Source organism: Scyliorhinus torazame, chromosome 5 (genome assembly GCF_047496885.1).
Source record: "Scyliorhinus torazame isolate Kashiwa2021f chromosome 5, sScyTor2.1, whole genome shotgun sequence".
NCBI classification, from domain to species: domain Eukaryota; kingdom Metazoa; phylum Chordata; class Chondrichthyes; order Carcharhiniformes; family Scyliorhinidae; genus Scyliorhinus; species Scyliorhinus torazame.
In genome coordinates this window covers 255,054,035-255,078,039 of record NC_092711.1, presented here as the reverse complement: position 1 = coordinate 255,078,039, position 24,005 = coordinate 255,054,035, and the positions used below count along the sequence as shown (strand labels likewise).

The following is a 24,005-nucleotide window of genomic DNA, read 5'->3' as shown; positions in this document are numbered from 1 at the left end:
CTGTGAAAAGCCCCTAGTTGCCACATTCCGCCGCCTGTTCGGGGAGGCTGGTACAGGAATTGAACCGTGCTGCTGGCCTGCCTTGGTCTGCTTTCAAAGCCAGCGATTTAGCCCTGTGCTAAACAGCCCCATTTTCAGCAATGGTAGAGCAACTAACTTTGACGACTTAATACTGCATCATCCACTAGAGTCCTATTCTGCTCTTGCTTGTCAATATTTTATGGTTTAATAATTATAATTACGAATAGAGTCATAGAGGCGTGAAACAGGCCCTTTGGCCCAATTTGTCCATGCCTCCCAGTTTTTACCACTAAGCTAGTCCCAATTGCCGTATTTGGCCCATATCCCTCTGTACCCAGCTTTCCCATTTAACTGTTCAAATGCTTTTTTAAAAAATATATTTATTAAAGTTTTTTAACACAATTTTTCTCCCTTACAAACAATAACTCCCTCCCAGTTCAAATGCTTTTTAAAAGACAAAATTGTACCCGCTTCTACTACTGCCTCTGGCAACTCGTTCTAGGCACTAACCACCCTCTGTGTGAAAACATTGCCCCTCTGGACCCTTTTGTATCTCTCACCTCTCACCTTAAACCTATGCCCTCCAGTTGTAGACTCCTCTACCTTTGGGAAAAGATGTTGGGCTGGATTCTCTGATTTGAAGACTAAGTGCTGACCCGGCGTGGGAACAGTGGCATTTTATGCCCGGAAAAACGGAGCAAAAGCTGCACCGATCCTCTGTCTGGGGGGGCTAGCAGCCACGGAGCGTAAAGCCCCCAGCTTTAGCTGCAAATACGGCCAGATAATTGCCAGGTCCTTGGTCGCGAATGTGCACGGCAGCGGCCTGCGGCGGCCGTGCCCTGCAACATGGCGCCGGCCACGCGCAGACACGGCCTGCCAAATAGTGCCCTCTTTTGGCCAGGCCCGCCACCCCCAGACCAGCGCCACCAGTGCCCTCAGCCCCTGCCAAAGCCCCCCCTGCCCGCGGAACGCCCCCCCCCCCCCCCGACTGTGGCGGTGCTGGACTCAGTCCAGAGCCGCCACGCCGAGTTCACGAAAATAAATAGCATGAGTGATCCATGCCAGGGCAGCACGGTGGCGCAGTGGTTAGCACTGCTGTCTAATGGCGCCACGGTCCCAGGTTCGATCCCGGCTCTGCGTGGGTTTCGCCCCCAAAACCCAAAGATGTGCAAGGTAAGTGGATTGGTCACGCTAAATTGCCCCTTAATTGGAAAAAATGAATTGGGTACTCTAAATTTAAAACAAAAAAATGAGTGGCCCACGCCATCAGGAACGCGGCCCATTGGGGGCGAAGTATCGGGGGAGAGCCTCAGATGACGTCCTGAGGCCGTCCATATAGCGTGCGGCGTACTCTGCAAGTATGCCATCTTGGAGGGGGCGGCGCATCGCAAAAGCGGCGCTGTCCCCGATTTTTGCACAAACAGGGATTCTCCGGCCGATTACCAAACACGATTTCGGCCTCGGAGACCGGAGAATCCCGCCCGGTGACTATCTAACTTATCTATGCCCCTCATTATTTAATAGACCTCTATAAGATCACCCCGAAGCCTCCTATGCTTCAGGGGGAAAAGTCCTAGTCTCTCCAGCCTCTTCATATAACACAAACCATCAAGTCCCGGTAGCAGCTTAGTAAATCTTTTTTGCACTCTTTTTAGTTTAATAATATCCTTTCTATAACAGGGTGACCAGAACTGTACATGGTATTCCAAGTGTGGCCTTACTAACGTCTTGTACAACTTCAGCAAGACGTCCCACCTCCTGTATTCAGTGTTCTGACCAATGAAACCAAACATGCTGAATGCCTTCTTCACCACCCTGTCCACCTGTGACTCCACTTTCAAGGAGCTATGAACCTGTACTCCTAGACTTTTTTGTACTCTAATTTTCCCCAACACCCTACCATTAACTGAGTAGGACCTGCCTTGATTCCATCTACCAAAATACATCACCTCACATTTATCTAAATTAAACTCTATTTGCCATTAATCGGCGCACTGTCCCAATTAATCAAGATTCCATTATAATCCTAGATAACCTTCTTCATTATCCACTATGCCACCAATCTTGGTGTCATCTGTGAACTTACTAACCATGCCTCCTAAATTCTCATCCAAATCATTAATATAAATAACAAATAACAGTGGACCCAGCACTGACCCCTGAGGCACACCACTGGTCACAGGCCTCCAGTTTAAAAACAACCCTCTACAACCACCCTTTCTTTGTCTTCTGTTGTCAAGCCAATTTTGTATCCAATTGGCTACCTCACCCGGGATACCATGAGATTTAACCTGATACAACAAGCTACCATGAGGTACCTTGTCAAAGGCTTTGCTAAAGTCCATGTAGACAACGTCAACTGCACTATCCTCATCTACCTTCTTGGTTACCCCTTCACAAAACTCAATGAAATTCGTGAGACTGTCCCTAATCAGTCCTTGAGTCTCTAAATGGCTGTAGGTCCTGTTTCTCAGAATACCTTCTCACAACTTACCCACCAGAGACAATAGGCTCACCGGTCTACAGTTCCCATGCTTTTCCCTGTGGCCCTTCTTAATCAAAGGCACAACATTTGCTACACTCCAATCTTCAGGCACCTCACCTGTGGATGTCGATGATTCAAATATCTCCGCTACGGGAGCCACAATTTCCTCCTTAGCCTCCCGCAACGTCCTGGGATGCGTTTCATCAGGTCCCGGGGATTTATCTACCTTGATGCGCTTTATGACTTCCAGAACCTCCTTCTCTATAATATTTACACTCCTCAAAACATCACTATTTATTTCCCCAAGTTCCTTAATATCCATGCCTTCTCAACAGTAAATACCGATGAGAAATATTCATTTAGGATCTCACTCATCTCTTGTGGGTCCACACATAGATGACCTTGTAGATCCTAAAGGGGCCCTACTCTCTCCCTCATTACGCTTTTGCTCTTTATGTATTTGTAGAAGCTCTTGGGTTCTCCTTTGCCTTATCTGCCAAAGCAATCTCATGTTCCCTTTTTGCCCTCCTGATTTCTCTCAACTCTACTCCGACAACCTCTATACCCTTCAATCCCACTTGATCCCAGCTGCCTATACATGTCATATGCCTCCTTCTATTTTTTGACCAGGGCCTCAATATCCCGAGTCATCCAGGGTTCCCTACTTCTACCAGCCTTGCCCCTCACTCTAAAAGGAATGTGCTTACCCTGAACCCTGGTTAACACACTTTTGAAAGCCTCCCACTTACCATCCATCCCTTTCCCTGCCAACAGACTCCCCCAATCAACTTTTGAAAGTTCCTATCTAATACCATCAAAATTAGCCTTGGTTCCCATCCCCCTGCCACATTAGTTTAAACCTCCCCGACAGCACCAGCAAACACTCTCCCTTGGACATTGGTTTCAGTCGTGCCCGGGTTCAGGCTGTCCGATTTGTGCTGGTCCCACCTCCCCCAGAACCTGTTACAATATCCCAGGAATTTGAATCCCTCCCTCTTGCACCATCTCTCAAGCCACGTAGTCATCTTATCTATCCTGACATTCCTGACATCCCTACTCTGACTAGCATGTGGCACTGGTAGCAATCTTGAGATTACTAACTTTGAGGTCCCACTTTTTAGTATATTGATTTCTATAATAAAACAAACTAATGTGGTCTCCAACTTACAATAACATGGTATTTTCTTTAGTAGAATACTGTTTTCCTGAAGCTATTCACCAGAGGTTTCCTTGGGTTGTCCTCCTGATTGGTCTCTGAAACTTTGGTGGAAAGCCACATGTGTGTTAATGTTCACTGTAGTGGCAGCCGATTAGAAAGTTTCCTTCAGGAGATTCCTGGTGACTGAAGTTTGAGATTATTTTAATGATTGTTTTTCTAGACTGAGTACATCGCCCCAAGAGATGCAAGAAGAGCTTGGATAACTGGGTTCACTGGATCTGCAGGTAACACAGACAAGAAAGAAAGAAAGAAATTATTCTGCATGCTCAGACATTCAGGGAAGGGTCGCTTTCATCTTTTTCCTTGTGGACATGCTGATCAAAATGCATGCCATCTTCTAACCAAGTACAATGCCAAATTCAAAGTAGAATGCATGGAGGAGGCTGTGGTCTCATTGTCATGCTTTAGGATATAAAATTGTTTGAATTCAGTAATCACAAATGACTGTGACTATTGTGTGGTTTCAACATTGAAAAGGCATGGGCGGTACTACAATTTGGGCGTCTTTAATCATGTCCAATACAAAATTCAACTTTGTAAACAAGTCTGCAAAAACCCTCAGCGGGATCCCGCAGCAGCGCACCCACACCTGGCCAGGTGTCCCAACGGCGTGGTCACAATGTTAAAACCCATTGGCCAGCTGCGGTAACGGGGAATCCTGCGGCCAGCAGGGGAATGTTTCGCCAGAAAATGTGGCTGGCGGACCGGAGAATCCAGCCCCCTGTGCCTTGAAGAACTAAGGATTATGTGCTACCGGGTAAACATAGAAACATATAAAATTGATGGCAGTTCATCAAAGTTTCAGCATCAAATTGTAGACAATAGGAAGAGTTTAGAATACAATAGATAATAGAAAATCATTCTATTATAATCAGGCATGACCTAAAGATTTGCCCTTTCAAAAAGATACACCATTTGACTAATTATAATTCATAGGTTACTGTTGTGCCTAAACTAACATGTAAACTTTCATTCAAACCTCACCACTCATTTGACAAAGGCACAAAAACAGCACAATTTTCATCCAGAAACCAGTAGAGCCATTTTAGACAGTAACAATGTTAGACATAGCTAGAATGGAAAAAACAGAATGGATCTTGGACGGGATTCTCACTTCCCGGGGTCGGGCCGGAGAATCCCCACGACCGGCGTGAATCGCACCACGCCACTCCACAGAGCGGAGAATCGGCGTGTTTGGCATGACGCCTGTCACGGGCTGCTCTACGCGGCCCCCCGCCGATTCTTGGCCTTGGATGGGCCGAGCGCCCGTCGTGAAAACGCTGAGTCCCGCCGCCGCCGTCCACACCTGCTCTCAGCCGGCGGAACCACGGCGTGGAAGGCTCGGGGGCGGCCTGTGGGCGGGGGGGGTCCGACCCCGGGGGGGCCTCTGATGTGGCCTGGCCCACGATTGGGCCCCACAGATCGGTGGGCCGGCCTCTCTGGCTGGGGGCCTCCTTTCCTATGCGCCGTCCCCTGTAGTCCTGCGCTATGTTGCGTCGGGGCCGGGGCGTTGAAGGAAGACACTGCGCATGCGCGGATCCCGCGGTGCCCAGTTTGCGTCGGGATCAGCAGCTGGAGTGCCGTTAACTGCTCCAGTGCCGTGCTGGCACCCTGTAAGGGCCAGAATTTGTTGTGGGGTTGGCCCGTTCACGCCATCATAAAGCTCCACGGCGTTTACGAAGGCGCGAACACTCTGCCGTGGGATTAGAGAATCCCGCCCGTTGTATCAGCTCTCAAAAGGGGTATATTTATTTCAATTTCCTTGTATCATTTTCTTCACATTTGGGCAAATGTTCCCAGTTCTGTTGTAGTGAAAAGTATTTGTAAAGACACTTGTGCACGGTAGCACAGCGCTGTTGCTTCACAGCGGTAGAGCCCCAGGTTCGATTCCCGACTTGGGTCACTTTCTGTGTGAAGTCTGCATGTTCTCCCCGTGTCTGCCTGGGCTTCTTCCGGGTGCTCCTGTTTCCTCCCATTGGTGGTGTTCTTTGTGTTTCTTATTATCAGGGTGGATGTCGTAGTGTTCACAAAGACCACTGAAGCTAAGTTCAATAACAGAGCTAACATTTATTACACTACTTATTAAAGCTCGACCACTTACTCCTATAGCAAGCAATAACCTAGTAATCCACAATCTACACTCTACTAACACTAGTCTCTACAGTCTATCTATAACTGTACTCTGCACTCTCTAGACCTCCCCTCTTCACTCTCTCCAGCTGTCTCCCAGAAGTCTGAGAGTCAGTGCTTTATATAATTCTGCATGTAGCTCCATCTAATTACGATAGTACATTAACCTTTTATATACTAGAAATTCTGCATAATATCACACCCACAAGCCCCGAAAGACATGGTTAGGTGACATTCTGAACTCTCCCTCAGTGTACCCAAACAGGCGCCGGAATGTGGCGACTAGGGGATTTTCAAAGTAACTTCATTGCAGTGTTAATTTAAGCCTACTTGTGATGATAATAAAGTTTATTATTTGAGGGGTTTTGTCTCTTTAGCCAGGACTACCAGCTCCTCTCTTTGATGGTATGCTGAACCTCATTTTGAGATCCTGCAGCCATTGCAATTATTTAAATGTTTAGGGCATAATAGTTTACTGTTAAACTGGAAGCACATTAATCAGTCTTTCAACATCCTTTCCTCAGCTGTAAAAATGTAGCCTTTTCATTACCCAGTACGTCGTAATGATATTGAATGTTGTTCCTGGAGTTCAAAGGACGCAACACACTCGGGATCAGAGCTGGTGAAAACTGGTTTCTTCTCAGCCATCAGCAGCCGACAAATATTTCAATTAAGGATCATGGGCAAAAGGAATGAGAGTGATTCCAAGCCCACTTCCTGTTCCCCTGCTTCTGGGGTTAACGCACTGGAAAAAGGGACAGGAGTGGCCATTCTCTTGGTCACTGGAGCAGACACAGAAAGCTTCCTTCGGAAACATTAGGGCACTTTAGTTAGACACTGAAATGTGCTTGGAGATTTCCTGAACACAATTTCCTGTCATTCCTGCCTAAGGGATACTCAGTCTTAATTACTTCCCTGGCAACTCAGTGTCCAGGGTTGCTAGGAACTGGAGAATAGATGGAACCTTATTTAATGATTAAACCAATGTAAATGAAAATGTTTTTGAAGCTAGTGTTGGACCATTTTATATTTTAATTTATTTGTCTAGTATACAGGTTCTCAATTATTTTACGTTACCATTTTTTGAAAATCCTATCTGGTATCAATCGGTCTTCTCGTGGGAAGTTTCCTGTTTGGAGGAAAAAAGAGAGGAGGAGAGTGGGTAAAATGGGTCCACAACTAGTATCTTAAATTAAATAAAGACAATTTGAAGGGAACAAATACAGAGTTGGAGTTGGGTAAAAGTGAACTGGGAAAATAGATTTAAAAGTAAGGCAGTAGAGAAGCAGCAGTAGAAATTTAAGGAGATATTTCATAACTCTCAACAAAGATGCATTCCATTGGGGAAGAAAGACTCAGAGGAATGCGGTATTATGTGACTAAGTAAGGAAGTTAAGTGTGGTATCAAATTGAAAGAAAAGGTGTACAACGCTCCAAAGGTTAATGTTCGGCCAGAAGATTGGGAAAGTTTGAGAAAGTAGCAAAGGAGGACTGGCGCAAAAAGAGAATAAAATTGTTTAGTGAGAGGAAACTTGCAAAAAATCTAAGAACAGACAGTAAAAGCTTCTACTGGTCGGGGGCCACCCCGGCGAATCTCCGGGCCACGATGGGCCGAATGGCTGTAAAGATTTGCCCAGTCCCGCCGGCGTGCGTTACTCAGGTCCCACACGGCGGGACCTGGCAGGTAAGTGTGTGGGGGCGGTCCTGGGGGGAGCACGGGGGGGGGGTTCCGACCCCGGGGGGACGCACGGTGGCCTGGTCCATGATCAGGGCCTACCGATCTGCGGGCGGGCTGGTTCCGTGGGGGGCCTTCTTTCCTCCGCACCGGGCCCCTGTAGGGTTCCGCCATATTGCCCGGGGGCTGGCGCGGAGAAGGCAACCCCTGCGCATGCGCGGAAATACGCTGGCCGGTCTGCGCTTACGCGAGATCACGCCGGCCGCTCCATGCATGTCCGAACTCACGTCGGCCCTTCGGCGCCGGCTGGTGCTGCGGGAACCATTCCGGCGTCAACCTAGCCCCCGAGAAATTGGAGAATTCCTCACTTTCGGGGGTTGTTGACGCCGGTTTTCCCGCCGGCGTGGGGGGACATCGCCCCATTTTCAGAGAATCCCGCCCATGGTCACTATGCAGGTCCAGAGAGTAATTAGGAAGACAAAGAGAAGAGGAATGGCATATAAATGTAGAAAGTCTCGTTACAATTGTTCCAGGGCATTTTTGAGACCACACCCATAGTACTGTGTACAGTTTTGGTTAACTTAGGTAAGGAGGGACATACTTGCATTGGAAGCATTTCAGAGAAAGTTCCCTAGACAGATTCCTGAGATGAGGCATTTGTCTTATGTGGAAAGGTTCTGCAGATTGGGCCTATACTCATTGAATTTTAGAAGAATGAAAAATTATCATTTGAAACATAGGTTTCTAGGTGGGATTGCACAGCCTACTGCCGCCGGTAGAATCATCCAATCCTGCCAAAGTTGATTCCCTGCAACGGGGCATGCGAGCCATGCAAAATCCTGTAGACTTCGGTGAGGACGGAATATCCTGACAGTGGCCAACAGCATGCCGTGTGCGCAACGAGTATGTGTGTGGAGGGAGGAGGCGGGGGGGCTGGAAAGTTCTTACGTCTCAGTGGGCTTGACAGGGGCTGGTGTAGATGGTTTAGCACACTGGGCTAAATAGCTGGCTTTTAAAGCAGACCAAGGCAGGCCAGCAGCACGGTTCAATTCCCGTACCAACCTCCCCGAACAGGCGCCGGAATGTGGCGACTAGGGGCTTTTCACAGTAACTTCATTGAAGCCTACTTGTGACGATAAGCGATTTTCATTCATTCATTTCATGCTGGGACGATGATTACCTTTGTGGGGGACTCACCGAGGGTGCACATTTCAAAATAAGGGGTCCCCCATGTAAAATGGACATATTGAGTAATTTCTACTCCTGCTCCTGTTACTTATGTTCCTATAGTAAGAAGTTTTACAACACCAGGTTAAAGTCCAACAGGTTTGTTTCGATGTCACTAGGTTTCGGAGCGCTGCTCCTTCCTCAGGTGAATGAAGAGGTATGTTCCAGAAACATATATATAGAATCTGTCTACATATATGTTTCTGGAACATACCTCTTCATACCTCTTCATTCACCTGAGGAAGGAGCAGCTCTCCGAAAGCTAGGAACATCAAAACAAACCTGTTGGACTTTAACCTGGTGTTGTAAGACTTCTTACTGTGCTCACCCCAGTCCAACACCGGCATCTCCACATTATGTTCCTAGGACCTCACTGTTTGTGGGGCCCTCGGTGTACAAATGGCAGCTGTATTTCCTATATTTAAACTACGCATCATAGACTATAAAACACTTGGTAATATCCTACAGGAGCAGGCATAGACCATGGGCGTCATTCTCCGACCCCCGCCGGGTCGGAGAATCGCCGGGGGCTGCCGTGAATCCCGCCCCCGCCGGTTGCCGAAGTCTCCGGCACCAGAGATTCGGCAGGGGCGGGAATCGTGCCGCGCCAGTTGGCGGGCCCCCCCGCTCGATTCTCCGGCCTGGATGGGCCGAAGTCCCACCGATATATTGCCTGTCCCGCCGGCGTAAATTAAAGCACCTATTTACAGGCGGGACAAGGCGGCGTGGGCGGGCTCCAGGGTCCTGGTGGGGGCGCAGGGCGATCTGACCCAGGGGGGTGCCCCCACGGTGGCCTGGCCCGCGATCAGGGCCCACCGATCCGCGGGCGGGCCTGTGCCATGGGGGCAGTCTTTCCCTTCCGCCTCCACCACGGTCTCCACCATGGCGGAGGCGGAAGAGACTCCCTCCACTGCGCATGTGCGGGAAACTTTCAGCGGCCGCTGACGCTCCCGCCTATGCGCCGCCCCGACATGTCATTTCCGCGCCAGCTGGCAGGGTAACTAAGGCCGTTTCCGCCAGCTAGCGGGGCGGAAATTTCTCCGGCGTCGGCCTAGCCCCTCAATGTTGGGGCTCAGCCCCCAAAGATGCGGAGCATTCCGCACCTTTGGGGCGGCGCGATGCCCATCTGATTGGCGCCGTTTTGGGCGCCAGGCAGCAGACATCGCGCCGTTTCGGGAGAATTCCGCCCCAGATTCCCATCAAACCAACTCACCATTCAATATGACCATGGCAGATCTTTAACTTCAATGAAAGTTCATTCCTGTCTTTTGAAAGTTCAGAAAATGTTGAACAACACATTCAACAGTTTGAAGTGATATAAAATATGCATTAACTTGGTCAAGTTTTCCAGCATGTCTTCTGATTAAGTCAAGTTCAACAATTCTGTATGCTTTCCTTTGTTGTTAACAAAATGCAGTTCTTTTATCAAGTAATTCTAATCCATCCCTTTCATCTTCCTTTAAAGCCAATATTAAAAGTCCATATTGAAGAATTAAAAATCCTTCACAATTCATTTAGGGAAATGCCACTGTTCACTCTTAGGCACAATTTAAGTATAAATAAATAGTGTCCTTACTAAAATGTGTCCATCTAATTGATCTGTAGGTACTGCGGTAGTCAGTAGTACGAAGTCTGCACTCTGGACAGATAGCCGCTACTGGGTTCAAGCTGAACGCCAAATGGACTGCAACTGGGAGCTCAACAGAGGGGAAAGTGAGTCTTATCAGGAGAGATTTAGTGATATAATGTTGATAGCCTGCCTTTATATTTCTAAAAATATATTGTGTTTTTTTAGCAACTATTGTAAACTGGATTATGACGGAAACAAAAGAAGGAGAAACAATTGGTGCTGACCCCTTTGTCTTTTCCATTGGTAAGGAAACAGATTTTTCTAATCGATTTGCTTTGGGCACCATCATCATCATGTTTAAATCAAGACTTGGAACAATCTCAAATTCTAACTCAGATTTTTATCCCAAAGATCTCCAACCTGAACAACCTCTTAATGCCCTTAGTATTGCCTTCCTTCTGTAATCAAGCTTTAAGGGCCCAAGATTTGTGGGGGAAGTTTTTTCGTTAGTGGTGAATGCTGACTTTGCTAATTTTACTCGATGGCTGGAAAAAGATTGAGTTTTCACAGCTCCTGGGCTGGATTCTCCGATTTGAAGACTATGTCCTGATGCCGGCGTGGGAACGGTGGCGTTTTACGACCGATAAATTGGCACAAAATGGCCACCGATCCTCCATTTGGTTGGGGGCTAGAAGGCACACAGCGTAGAGCACCCGGCACCAGCTGCCCATACGGTCGGAGAATTGCCGGGTCCGTAGTATGCACAAAGCGGCGGTGGCCTGCAGCGGCCATGCCGTGCAATATGGCGCTGGCCGCACGCAGGCCTGGCCTGCCAAGCAGTGGCCGCACCCCCCCTTGGGGCAGGCTCGCCATTCCTGAATCACCCGTCACCGGTGCCCCCAGCCCCTTCCAAAGTCCCCCCTTCCCACGGATCAGCCCTCCCCCGACTGTGGCGGTGCTGGATTGAGTGCGCAGCCGCCACGCCGAGTTCCCGGAACAAAATAGCATGAGAGACCCACGCCGACAGGGACTCGGCTGATCAGAGATGGAGCATCGGGGGTGGGCCTCAGGTAACCTCCTAGAGGTTTGGAGGAGACAGAGCATCGCAAAAGCGGCACCGCCCCTGATTTCGTCGCAAACGGGGATTCTCCGGCTGCTCACTGAAAGCGATTTTGGCGTCGTAGACCAGTGAACCCAGCCCCTTGTATTCCTCTTTGAGTTGCTAAATCATGATGATCATCCTTTAACATCTGTAGCATCCAAGTTTGATTAATGCAATGTGTGCTCTATAAAAATGGTTGCAGTACAATTTAAATTCCTCCAAGTGGCACTATTGTTACATGAGGAATCTTCCCAGCAATGCCAGTAGCCACATTATGAAGACACTGCATCACTGCTTCAAACCCATTTATCTCACTCACTGCAAATTAGCCAATAATCTATTAGAAATGCTAAAACTTAAAATGCACACTCTTGAAATTCTATTTGGATATGGGCATTCCGTCCAGCATAATTTCTGTTTTTTTCTATATTATTAAATAAATAGTAATGCTCCATCTACTGCCTTCAATGGGTCAGCTCCTGTCTGCAAGTTGTATGTAATTCAATAAGCTCCACCAGCATAGGAGAGTGAGGGAGGAGCAAGGAGGCTAAATGAATACAGGAAAAATAACAAAATCAAAGCATAATACAATGGTTGCAGAGAATCTGAAATAAAAGCAGAAAGTGCTGGAAATATTCAGCAGGTTTAGCAGTATCTGTGGAGCGAGAAACAGCATTAATGTTGCGAGCATATGACTCTTCTTCAAAACTGGGGTCATAACGGATTGGAAATGTTAACTCTGTTTCTCTCTGCACAGATGCTGCCAGACCTGTTGAGGAAGGAGAACAGGCAGAGCAATTGGAGTAAATGCTCCATGGTGAAGATGCGTGAGGACTTAGATGAGTGAAGAAGAGTAGCATTGGGGATGGAACAGGTGGGGACAGATGGGGGAAATGGGGTACACTAATGGAAATTACAGAGGATAAGATGTTGGGGTGACATGAGAGCAAGCGGATAGAGGCTTATTGTCAATAAACATGATAAAGGAGAACTATAAGGGGAAATTTCCAATCCGTCTTCTAAATTAGGGTGAAGAATTCCAGAATAAAAAGCAGGACATCCTGATTATACTGGAATTATATATCAAAACCAAGGATTTTAGCATGAAGGTGCTAGAGATGATTAACCACAACTCAATATCAAAAGAGTGGCTGAGAGAACACCCTACTTGTCTATTTATTAAACATGAGGCACAAATCATCCAGAATTCCCACTCTATTAGCTGTCTGGTAATCCTGTTGGAAAGTGTCATGAATATATATATATTGAGCAAGGAAAGGATGAGACTTCTCTGTGTTCCATAGTTGACTGGATTGTTGACTTTTACGATCTGGTCTCACATGAAGATTGATCACGTAAAGTACCATAGGACAACTGTTATCTTCAGGACTATATTTCAGCAAACACCAAAATCTTCGAGAGGAGGGAGAAAATAAGGGAAAATTATGTTTCTTTCTTGTAAAATACTCAAGAGTTGAACCGAATACAGTATAAGTATGACAGTGTCCAATGATATTATCAATGAAGTTGATGACAATGGTCATTAATATATTCTTTGGTGTCAATAAGGCAACTTAATGTGTAACACCAAATTTGAATGTTTGAACATTATGATGAGGACCTTTAACTTTGTCTCAAAACTTTTGTAAGGGTGAGGAATTTTCTTCTTGTGAATTATGTTCTGCTTATTAAAATGAAATTCCAATTGTTGGTTCAGATGCCTATCAAATGTGTCTTGAGGCTCTTCAAAGAGCAGGGAGCATTCCTGATGTCCTGACCAACATTCTAACCTTCCCAACGACCCTAAGAAACAGATTAATTGCCCATTCTCCTTTACTTGGGGATGCTGCTGACACAGAACGGCTGCTATGTTTGCCGATGTAGCAAGCATTGTGCTGTGTGAAGAGCTTTGACATGACAAGATGCTATCAAACATTTCAGGACATGAATACTCTAGATAAACACTGCATCAATGGGTAAATGTTTGCTGTGCTTTTGTTCTTTTCAAACAGTGGAGTGGGAAAATTACGAAAAGCCTTTGCTTCAAGGCAAACGACAATTTGTTGCCAAAGAAAACAACTTAGTGGATATTATCTGGGCTGCAGAACGCCCACCAGCCCCGACAGACGATATTTTCAAAATTCCAGATGAGTTCCTTGGTAAATTATTTCTCTTAAAATTAAAGCAAAGTGCATGTTATGGATACAATACTTCTGTTGAAAGTTCTTGACATTTTTTGGAGGAAAGAATTATACTCCTACTCTGGCTTTTTTTAAATGGGCCAATTTTAGCACCAATCTGAGAGAATGTTAATTATGGAGAAATCCCACTGCATCCTGAAAATTCCAATATCTCACACAAGATCAGATCCCTTATAATTTTTAAAGGCTAGGCTTGCAGACCATGAAAGTACGAACAAACAAGACCTTTATTGGAAAGATGTTTACTCTCCAGGCTGTTAGGATAATCTGCCTGTTTGCCTGCGCAAATGGCCGATGATGTTATCAATATGTCAGTGATCAGACTCTTAAACTGACCTTGTTCCAACTAGGAACAAACATGAATACCCAACACTTTCCTCCCCTTTACATTTGAGGTTCCTGCAATGAAACGCAATATAACATTACCATTTAAAATTTACAATATGAACAATTAATAAGCATAACAGTCAATAAGTTAGATATTTCGGAGGACATTGATTTCTGGGTGGTTGTTGTCAAACCTCAGGCACCTCTCGTGCTGACTGCAACCTCTGCCGTTTATAGTTTAGTTTGGACCTTGCCCGTATCATCTCAACCGGAGTTGACGGAGTGTTTGGAGGTGGACTTGGTCTTGCAGTGTCCTCAGCTGGGGTACTGTCTTGCACAGTTGGTTCTGCTATTGTCAGGTTCTCAGGACTATCTAGGTCTTCCTTGAGCAGTTTGTTGTGGACTCGCGGTTGGCTCTGTCTCTGGCAAACTGGTTCAAGTTGCTAATAGTTGATCAGCGTGTCTCCTCCACACAACATCATCCCGAGTTTGAATGGTGTAGGAGACCGGTCCTGTCTGTGCTAAGACAATGGCAGGTATCCACTTCTCACTGGTGGTATAGCTCCTTGGCAATATTTCCTGACCTTTCTGAAAAACATGACGCTTAGCCGCATTCTCATGTCCCAAAACATGACTTTTCCGTTTCATTTCAACAATTTTTCTGGTCTTAGGCGGCTTCAGTAAATCAAACGCTGTGCGTAACTGATGTTTTACCATGAGTAATGTCGGAGAACTTTGGGTTGTTGAATGTGTTATATTCCTGTATGTCATCAGGAATTGACTTAGTTATTTAGACAATGATCCTTGTTCACGAGTTATCTTCAATGAATGCTTAATTGTTTGATCAAATCTTTCAGCCAGCCAATTTGTGGCAGGATGATGAGGAGCAAATCAGATGTTTTGGATTCCATTCCATTCTCGTTCAGATAATTTGTGAATTCTTGCGAAATGAACTGTGGCCCATTGTCACTAACAAGTTGTTCAGGATAACCGAATCTTGCAAAAACCTCACCCAGACTTTCTATTGTTCTCACCGAGGACGTAATCTTCATAATGGTGACTTCAGGCCATTTCCAGTGCGCGTCTACCATAATGCAAAACATTCATCCTTTGAATGGTTTCGCATAATCGATATCAACACTTTGCCATGGCCCTTCTGGCCAATCCATGGGCATAATGGCGCTAATGGTGGCAGGTTTTGAGCCTTGCACAAGCTGAACACATGCCCGTCTTCACCTCAATTTCACTATTGAGCCCTGGCCACCAAAAATACTATCTCCTGGCTATCTCCTTCATCCTTACAATGACCTTCCTGAAATTGGTTTGGGACACATTTATTCATTCCCCAAAGATAACATATGACTTCAACTCTGGGTTTCTACCCATAGTCTTGCCACAAGGTACCATGTTCATAACTTTTGACAGTAGTGGATTATGTCTGGTATACGGTTTAACTTGTCCTCTGGTTACAGGCGTGTTATCAACTTCTTCGAAATAGGAAATAGTACCACTCGAACTATTAATTGGCAACTTTTTCAGTAAAGGTCATCTGGAGAGTCCATCAGCATTTTATTGTGGACACATGTGTTGACAACAGCAATGCCCATCTCTGCATCCGGCTCATTGCTAGAGATGGAATACCGATGTGTGGCCCACGTATCAGTTTCAGTGGATGATGGTCCTTTAGTAAATTTAATTTATTCAGGGATTTTGGGGCAAATGCTTCTCTTCAGCATTGGGCATTATGTGAGAAACCAATGCTCCCACTCCATAAGGTGATGTGTCGCAAGCCAGTTGCAAGGGTAACTGTGGATCAAAGTGTGTCAGGACCTCTGATTTTAGTACCGCCTCGTTAGCTTTACGAAGGAGTGATCCAACCATTTCCATTTCTTGTTCTGACACAATAAGTTGTGTTAAGGCTTGAGAATAGTTGTTAGATTAGGGTAAACATTCCATAATAATTTAATAACCCCCAAAACAATCAAAGTCAATTTACGTTTTGAGGTGCAGGTGTCCGTTATGGCTTTTACTTCTGAAGATGATTTCTGCAGTCCCTTTGCATCTATGACGTGCCCTAGGTATATAATAGAAGATTTCACATTTATCCTTCTGACTTGTAGCCCATAATCTTCTAGTCTCTGGAGTGCAGCATCTAAATTTGATAATGCTCTTCTTCATTCCTTCCAGGAACAGATATTCACTTTTCCCGCCGGCAGCGCAACCACACCCATGGGATTCCCTGTGGCGTTTGGTGGCTTCAATGGGAAATCCCACTAACAAGCAGTGGGAGTATAGAATCCCGCCGCCAGCGAAAGGTGCGCTGCCGAGAATCAAGTGGCTGGGGAACCGGAGAATCCAGCCCATCGTCTAAGTGGCACTGGGTGTCTTCTAGTCCATTTAGAAATTGATCCATGGCACATTGAAGCAACACAGATGTAGATGTGATGCCGAATGGAAGTCAGAATTGTCAAATATTGTTGTAAATCTGGATTCACATTTCTCTGGAGATAAGCTTGACTAAGGTAAACTTTACTGAAATGCTGGACTCCAGCCAACCCAATAAATAAATCATAAATTAAGGGTAGAGAATGCTGCTTTGAACACAGTACCGGATTGATAGTGACTTTAAAATTACCACATATACTTACCAAACCATCTTTCATCATCATGGGTACTATCGGTGTAGCCCAATCTCGTACATCAATGGGTTCAAGGACCATTTCTTGACCAGCCTCTCTGATTCTGCCTCGAATTTAGGCCTGATGACATATGCCACTGATTTAATGGCCACTCTGCGCCCGAAAAGCAGCCATTAAATCACGCTGATAGTTATCTTTTCTACCCAGCTTCTATGTTTGGAAACCCCAAATGGCTTCCCGCATTTGTGTTTATTTTGTGGGCTTGTGAAAAAAAGCTATACTTGAAATGCAGTCCTGTTTAAAAATAAGAATTGATTTTATAAAAGCTCCAATGCATTCACTCTGTCAGGTGAGGCAGTTTTCATCATCTATATATTGTATTTCAGGTAGAACATGGCAAATGAAAGTCAAGGAAATTCGTACCAAGATGGAAGAGAACATTTACCAACCCACAGCTGTGTTAATCTCTGGGCTGGATGAAACTGCATGTGAGAGATATTCCTTTTGAACTATTATCTGTTCTGCCTTTCCAGTTTACCTTAACAGCACTGATTTATTAACTGAGAAGAATAAACATTGAGATTAGATGAAACTGCTTCTGCGCCTGTCTCACCAGGCCTTCCTGAGTTAGGTTGGGCGAGATCCAGACAGCGCAGCTGCCCGCTAGGTCCAGCATGAGTCCAAGAGGGTCGGCATGAAGGAGTACATGCACCCTTTTTCCTGTACTAGTTGCCATGAAGCAAATACGTTTAAAGGTCCGATAGAAAATGACAGGACAGGGAGAAGGTAAGTGGATAGGATTTATCAGGGGGTGGACTGGAGGATGGAGGTGGTGGCGGTGGGGGTGAGTGGTGGTGTCAGAGATCTGGTGGTTTGGAGGTTGGTAGGGTGGGTGGTGTGTCGGGGTGGGGGGTTGAATTGGAGATAAGAGTTGGGCCTATGGCTGATGGGGGGACGTCCGACCCCCTTGGTGGCCAAGAGCTGTGCGCTATGTGATTCCCCCTTTCACCTCAGAGTATGAACTCCCCCAGTTGTGGGGGTCCCCTTAACAAGTATAAAAAACCCTGACTTGGGTGTAGGCAAGGGATGAAGGGCCTTCGAGGAGAGGAGTTGTAGCTTTGTGATTTTGTGTACACTGTAATAAACCTTTTTTTCATTCCTATCTGACCATGCATTCCTGCATCTCTTCCATTGGATTCTACACTGGCGACGAGGGTGAAGTGGAGCTGCCATAGCCCTGTACGTTATACCGTCAACCCACTTCATCCAGGCCCAAAGAGGCCGCCACTCCGAATGGTGAGATACCGCACATTGATAAATTTGAACAGCTCGATGCTGGTACAGATGACTGGATCAACGGACAACGAGCAGGAAAACAGTATTTTTTGGGGGTCTATCGCAATTGTTGGGGATGAGTGACAAACCGTCCTATCTACCCATCAACAGCCTCACCCACCCGCACAGGCAGGACTCCAAATCGTTTGCCGCGATAGTGGCCCTGGTGATGCACATCTTAACCCATAGCCCCCGATAATGGTCTGCCAGTTCCGTTTTCACACAGCCTCGCAGGCCCAAGGGCAATCCAATGGCGACTTTTTGACACGTCAAGGATGCTCGCCCCCTCATGTAAGTTCGGAGCCGTACTGTCTGAATCTCTACGGGACCACGTTGTCCGTGGACTCCGAGATTCCGACACCCAGAGGAAACTCTTTATGGTGGGCCACTTAACCCTCCAATGGGCAGTAGACATCGCCATTTCCCGGGAGAGTATGGAGCGCGGGGTCCGAGAGTTGCAGGGCTTGCCAGTCCTGAATCTCAGTGGTCGAAGCGACCACCGACTGTCCGCACCCAGGTCCGAAAGCCATGAGGTTCCGCGAAGCAGGACCGATTGCAGGACCCAAGGCCGTTGCTATGATGCACCAGGCCACAACCGAGATGACTCCCCTGAACCGGAGCACCAAGATGGCGGCGATCAGGGCCGGGACACCAGACAGGCTTGTGAAAGTGCCATTCCCCGCCCTCCTGGAGGCCAAGCATATTATGTCGAGGACCAGAAGGATGCATACCAGCAGTTGCATTGCGTTGCCGCCCCTAGGGTTGGCCCTGGATTGCATTGAAGGTGAATGGATACCCTATTGACATGGAGCTTGACACAGCAGCAGCAGTCTCGGTGATCAGCTGCCGGACGTTCACCATGATCCTGACTGGTCTCCAGATCTTGGACCTTCAGGACACAGATGGCTGGTTGACTACAGAGCCTTTGGCCATTGAGGGTACCATCCATGTGACCATGGCGTATGGGGACCAATCGACACGTTTAAGCTTGGTTGTAGTCCGGGGTGGAGGACCCAGCTTATTGGGCCGAGATTGGCTGTGCCATTTAAAATTGGATTGGCAATGCATCTGCCACATGTACCCCCGCAGCTCGGAAAGAGTGCAGGCGAAATTCCCTGGAGTCTTCGCTGAAGGTCTCGACATAATAAAAGGTGCAGTGGCCAAAATCAGTGTGGACGTAAAAGCACAACCCTGTTATTTCCACACCCACTCAGTGCCATACGTGCTACAGCCCAAAATCATCACAGAGCTGAATCACTTGGAGTGCTTGGGCTCCATCTGTCCCATCCACTTTGCCGATTGGCCAGCGCCAGTGGTCCCACTGTTAAAACCTGACAGGTCAGTACGACTACAATATGACAGTGAACCGGGTTTCTTGCCTTGACTGTTAACCAGTCCCTCGCATTGAGGACTTGTACACCAAGCCCAGCAGGGGAACAGCGTTCACAAAACTCAACATGAGCCATGCCTATCTTCAGCTGGTCCTAGATCCAGGCTCTCGGATGTTCGTCACAGTCAACACAGATGAGTGTACGATTATACAAGGCTGCCGTTCGGGGTTTCATCTGCCTGTGCGATTTTCCAACATGTGATGGAAAACATACACAGGATGACTGTGTAGCAAGATGACATGGCTTCGGACATTTAGAGAACCTGGCCAAAGTCCTCCAATGTTTTGGACAGGCACCGGTGTCCACCTCTGCTGAGAGAAGTATGTTTTTAACACCCCTGAGGTCACCTCTTTAGAGTACCGGATAGAGAGGCACGGCCTTCACCCGGTGGAATACAAAGTGCGGGTCAGCCGGCAGGCTCCCATCCCTCAAAGTCCGACCGAGCACCGCTCTTTCATAGGGCTCATAAATTACGACGGGAAATTCATCCCAACATAGCCACGCTGCTTAGCCTACCCCACCAATTGTTAAAGAAAGGACACCAGTGGGAGTGGGAATGGGCCTGCCCCCCCCCCCCCCCCCCACCCCGCACCAGAAGGTGTTCCAAGAGGTCAAGCAGTGGTTGTCATCCGAGAAGCTGCTAACACACTTCAACCCTTAAAAAAAACACTTCTCTTAATGTGCGATACTTCTCCTTATGGCGTGGGAGCCACTCTAACGCACTGGATGGGCAACCGATGGCTTTTGCATCTCGCACACCCGCCGGAACTATGCCCAAATCGTTTGGTGTGCGAATGTTCCAACAGTATATCTACGGCCATGCATTCACGGTCTATACAGACGATAAACCCCTGTTTGGGCTGTTCAAAGAGGAACAAGTAATTCCCCCGATCGCGTCCTCCAGGGTCCAGCGGCGGGCTGTACTCCTCGTGGCATACGGGTATACACTGGAACACTGCTCAGGCATGCGGATTCGCAAGCTGACACATTGAGCCACCTGCCCCGCTCCAGAAGGCCGTTGGCACCCACCTTGGCCGCAGAAGTAATGGCGACTCTCCACTTCATGGACTCTTTGCTGGGCACGTCGGTTCGCATTAAAAAATGGACCCAGATTGACCCGCAGTTCTCCCACGTCCAGCACATGGTCCAGTACGGGGGCCAACAGAGAGCTCTGCCCGACGATCTGCAGGCCTATATGACAAACTCCCGGAGCTGTGCGTGGAGGACAGCGATTTATGTCGGGCACATGGGTGGTCATCTAGAACGTGGTCATGGATTTTAAATACAAGATCTCCACAATGGACACCCAGGTATATCCAATATGAAGATGCTTGCCTGCAGCTACATTTGATGGCTGGGATAGGCTTGGACATTGAGAAGGCAGCCAGCGCTGCGGCCCTTGCCAGAGAAACCAGAAGCCTCCATCTGCTGCTCTGATGCACCCTTTGGAGTACCTGGAAAACCTTAGTCCCACGTCCACATAGACTTCGCCGGCCCATTTCAAGGGCAACGTTTCTCGTCCTGGTGGACACCCACTCAAAGTGGCTTGAGGTCCACAGGGTGCAGACCGTGACCACCAAGGTGACAGCGGACAGACTGCTGCAAACATTCAGTAACCGTGGAATACCCAAAGTGTTGGTGTCTGATTACAGTGCTGCGTCATTCACCAGCAGGGAGTTTGAGTCGTTTAGAACATTGAACATAGAACAGTACAGCACAGTACAGGCCCTTCGGTCCACGATGTTGTGCCGACCATTTATTCTAATCTAAGGTCAACCTAACCTACATCCTTTCAATTTACTGCTGTCCATGTGCCTGTCCAAAGTCGCTTAAATGTCCCTAATGACTCTGACTCCACCACCTCTGCTGGCAGTGCATTCCACGCACCCACCACTCTCTGTGTCTTCCAATCACCTTAAAACTATGTTCCCACGTGACAGCCATTTCCACCCTGGAGAAAAGTCTCTGGCTATCCACTCTATCCATGCCTCTCATCACCTTGTACACGTCTAGCAAGTCACCTCTCTTCCTTCTTCACGCCAGTGAGAAAAGCCCTCGCTCCTTCAATCTTTCTTCATAAGACATGCCCTCCATTCCAGGCAGCATCCTGATAAATCTCCTCTGCACCCTCTCCAAAGCATCCACATCCTTCCTATAATGAGGTGACCAGAACTGGACACAATATTCCAAGTGTGGTCTAATAGGGTTTTATAAAGCTGTAGCAAAACCTCACGGCTCTTAAACTCAATCCTCCTGTAATGAAAGCCAACACACCCTATGCCTTCTTAACAACCCTATCAACCTGGGTGGCAACTTTGAGGGATCTATGTATGTGGACACCAACATTCCTCCACACTTCCACGAATCCTGGGCAAAATTCTCCCCCAACGGCGCGATGTCCGCCGACTGGCGCCAAACACGGCGCCAATCAGACGGGCATCGCGCCGGCCCAAAGGTGCGGAATGCTCCGCATCTTTGGCGGCCTAGCCCCAACATTGAGGGGCTAGGCCGACGCCGGAGGGATTTCCGCCCTGCCAGCTGGCGGAAATGGCGTTTGTTGCCCCGCCAGCTGGCGCGGAAATGCGGCACATGCGCGGGAGCGTCAGCGGCCGCTGTCAGTTTCCCAGCGCGGGAGCGTCAGCGGCCGCTGTCAGTTTCCCACGCATGCGCAGTGGGGAGAGTCTCTTCCGTCTCCGCCATGGTGGAGGCCGTAGCGGAGGCGGAAGGGAAAGAGTGCCCCCATGGCACAGGCCCGCCCGCGGATCGGTGGGCCCCGATCGCGAGCCAGGCCACCGTGGGGGCACCCCCCGGGGTCAGATCGCCCCGCGCCCCCCCCCCAGGACCCCGGAGCCCGCCCACGCCGCCTGGTCCCGCCGGTAAATACCAGGTTTGATTTACGCCGGCGGGACAGCCATTTTCTGGGCGGGACTTCGGCCCATCCGGGCCGGAGAATCCAGCGGGGGGTCCCGCCAACCGGCGCGGCCCGATTCCCGCCCCTGCCCAATCTCCGGTACCGGAGACTTCGGCGGGGGCGGGGCGGAATTCACGGCGGCCTACGGCCATTCTCCGACCCGGCGGGGGGTCGGAGAATGACGCCCCCTGCCTTTAACCCTGTATTCAGCATTCAAATTTTACTTTCCAAAATGAATCACTTCACATTTATCGAGATTGAACTCCATCTGCCACTTCTCAGCCCAGCTCTGCATCCTGTCAATGTCCTGTTATAACCTGCAACAGCCCTCAACACTATCTCCAACTCCCCCAACCTTTGTGTCATCGGCAAACTTACTGACCCACCCTTCCACTTCCTCATCCAAGTCACTTATAAAAACCACAAAGAGCAGAGGTTTGTGGCCTCAATCAGAATTCGACACATGTGGACTGCCCCATATCACCCGGCCTCAAACGGGTTTGCCGAACGGGCAGTTCATACCATCAAAAGGGCCATGAAGAACCGACCACCGGATCTTGGGAGACGCGACTGACCCGCTTCCTTTTCAGTTACCAGGTAACCCCTCATGCCACCACAGGAGGGGCACCGGCAGAGTTACTGATGGGAAGTGGCTCAGGACTCACCTTAGCCTCTTAATTCCGGACATAGGTGCTCAGATCCGCCAGCGACAGGACTGCTCTGTGACGGACACTGGTCGGCGCACACAGCTGCGTGACTTCAAGCCGGGAGACGCCGGTGCCACATGGATCCCAGGCAGCGGTGCTCCGGGTAACTGGTCCGGTTTCCTATTCGGTCCAGGCACAGGGATATGGAGCCTTGTCGTGATGCAGTCGCAGAGCCAGGGTCTACTGGAGAGGGTGTCAGTAACCATCCATTGCCTGCAGGTGCAGTTGGAGCAGTCCAACCGCTTGCTGGAGCAGGAAGCAGTGCCGACAATGAGTGCTACCCAGGCCAACACCGAACGGGTGGCAACCGCGGTGGAAGCCTTGGGTGCGAGGGTCAAGGCCAGGATCAGGATGACAAGGCCTGGGGCATATTGTGTGGGCGGTGGCTGAGGCTCAGGTCTGGGAAGCCATGTCACAGGCAGCCACGTACCAGGGCCACATGAATATTGCTGCGGCCCTCCAGTGCACGGCCCAGGCACAAAAGGCCGTGGGTGCGGGCGTTGGGAGCATTTGCCTGGTGCTGGCTGACCTGGGCCAGAGGGACCTGGCACGGTCACTGAGTGACATGGCACGGTCGCACAGGGATGTGGCACAATCTCAGAGTGACAAGATACAGTCGCAGAGGGATGTGGCACAGTTTCTGTGCTCCATGGCTGCAAACATAGACCCTGGTCGAGACGAGAGTGGGCTTCCTGGACTGGCAGCGCCAGGTTAGAGCAGAGCTCCCAGTGATCACACCGGTCACACCCCGGTCACAAGGAGTAACCCGGGGGCAATTGGACACCCTGGGGAGGAGGAGGTGATGGGGCCCACTCCCATAGTGGAGGTGTTGGAACACCACAGTGCCTCTGCAATCCACCATGACCGCCGCCCGTTCGGTATTGGCCTGGATAGCACACATTGCCTCTGAAACCACCACCCCCCACCCATTTCTGGCGTATCCAATGGTCAGCGGGCAGAACAAGATGGCACCATGCCACCTGTGACACCCGAAAGACTTCCGGACTCATCCCAGCCCGGTCGCTCCAGAGGGCCGCCTCCAGGGATATATGATGATGGGACGGC

The 24,005-nt window shown here is 48.6% G+C and overlaps 1 protein-coding gene across 3 annotated transcripts in view; it reads left to right on the top strand.

Annotated features, from left to right (window-relative positions):
• xpnpep2 (X-prolyl aminopeptidase (aminopeptidase P) 2, membrane-bound) overlaps positions 1–24,005 on the top strand; it is a 160,632-nt gene that overhangs the window by 67,862 nt on the left and 68,765 nt on the right. For all 3 annotated transcript variants that reach the window (XM_072505383.1, XM_072505381.1, XM_072505382.1), the window contains 5 exons: positions 3,886–3,949; positions 10,363–10,470; positions 10,553–10,630; positions 13,442–13,588; positions 16,983–17,084. In XM_072505383.1, coding sequence (XP_072361484.1) covers positions 3,886–3,949; positions 10,363–10,470; positions 10,553–10,630; positions 13,442–13,588; positions 16,983–17,084 — 499 coding nt within the window. The remainder of the gene's footprint in view (positions 1–3,885; positions 3,950–10,362; positions 10,471–10,552; positions 10,631–13,441; positions 13,589–16,982; positions 17,085–24,005) is intronic.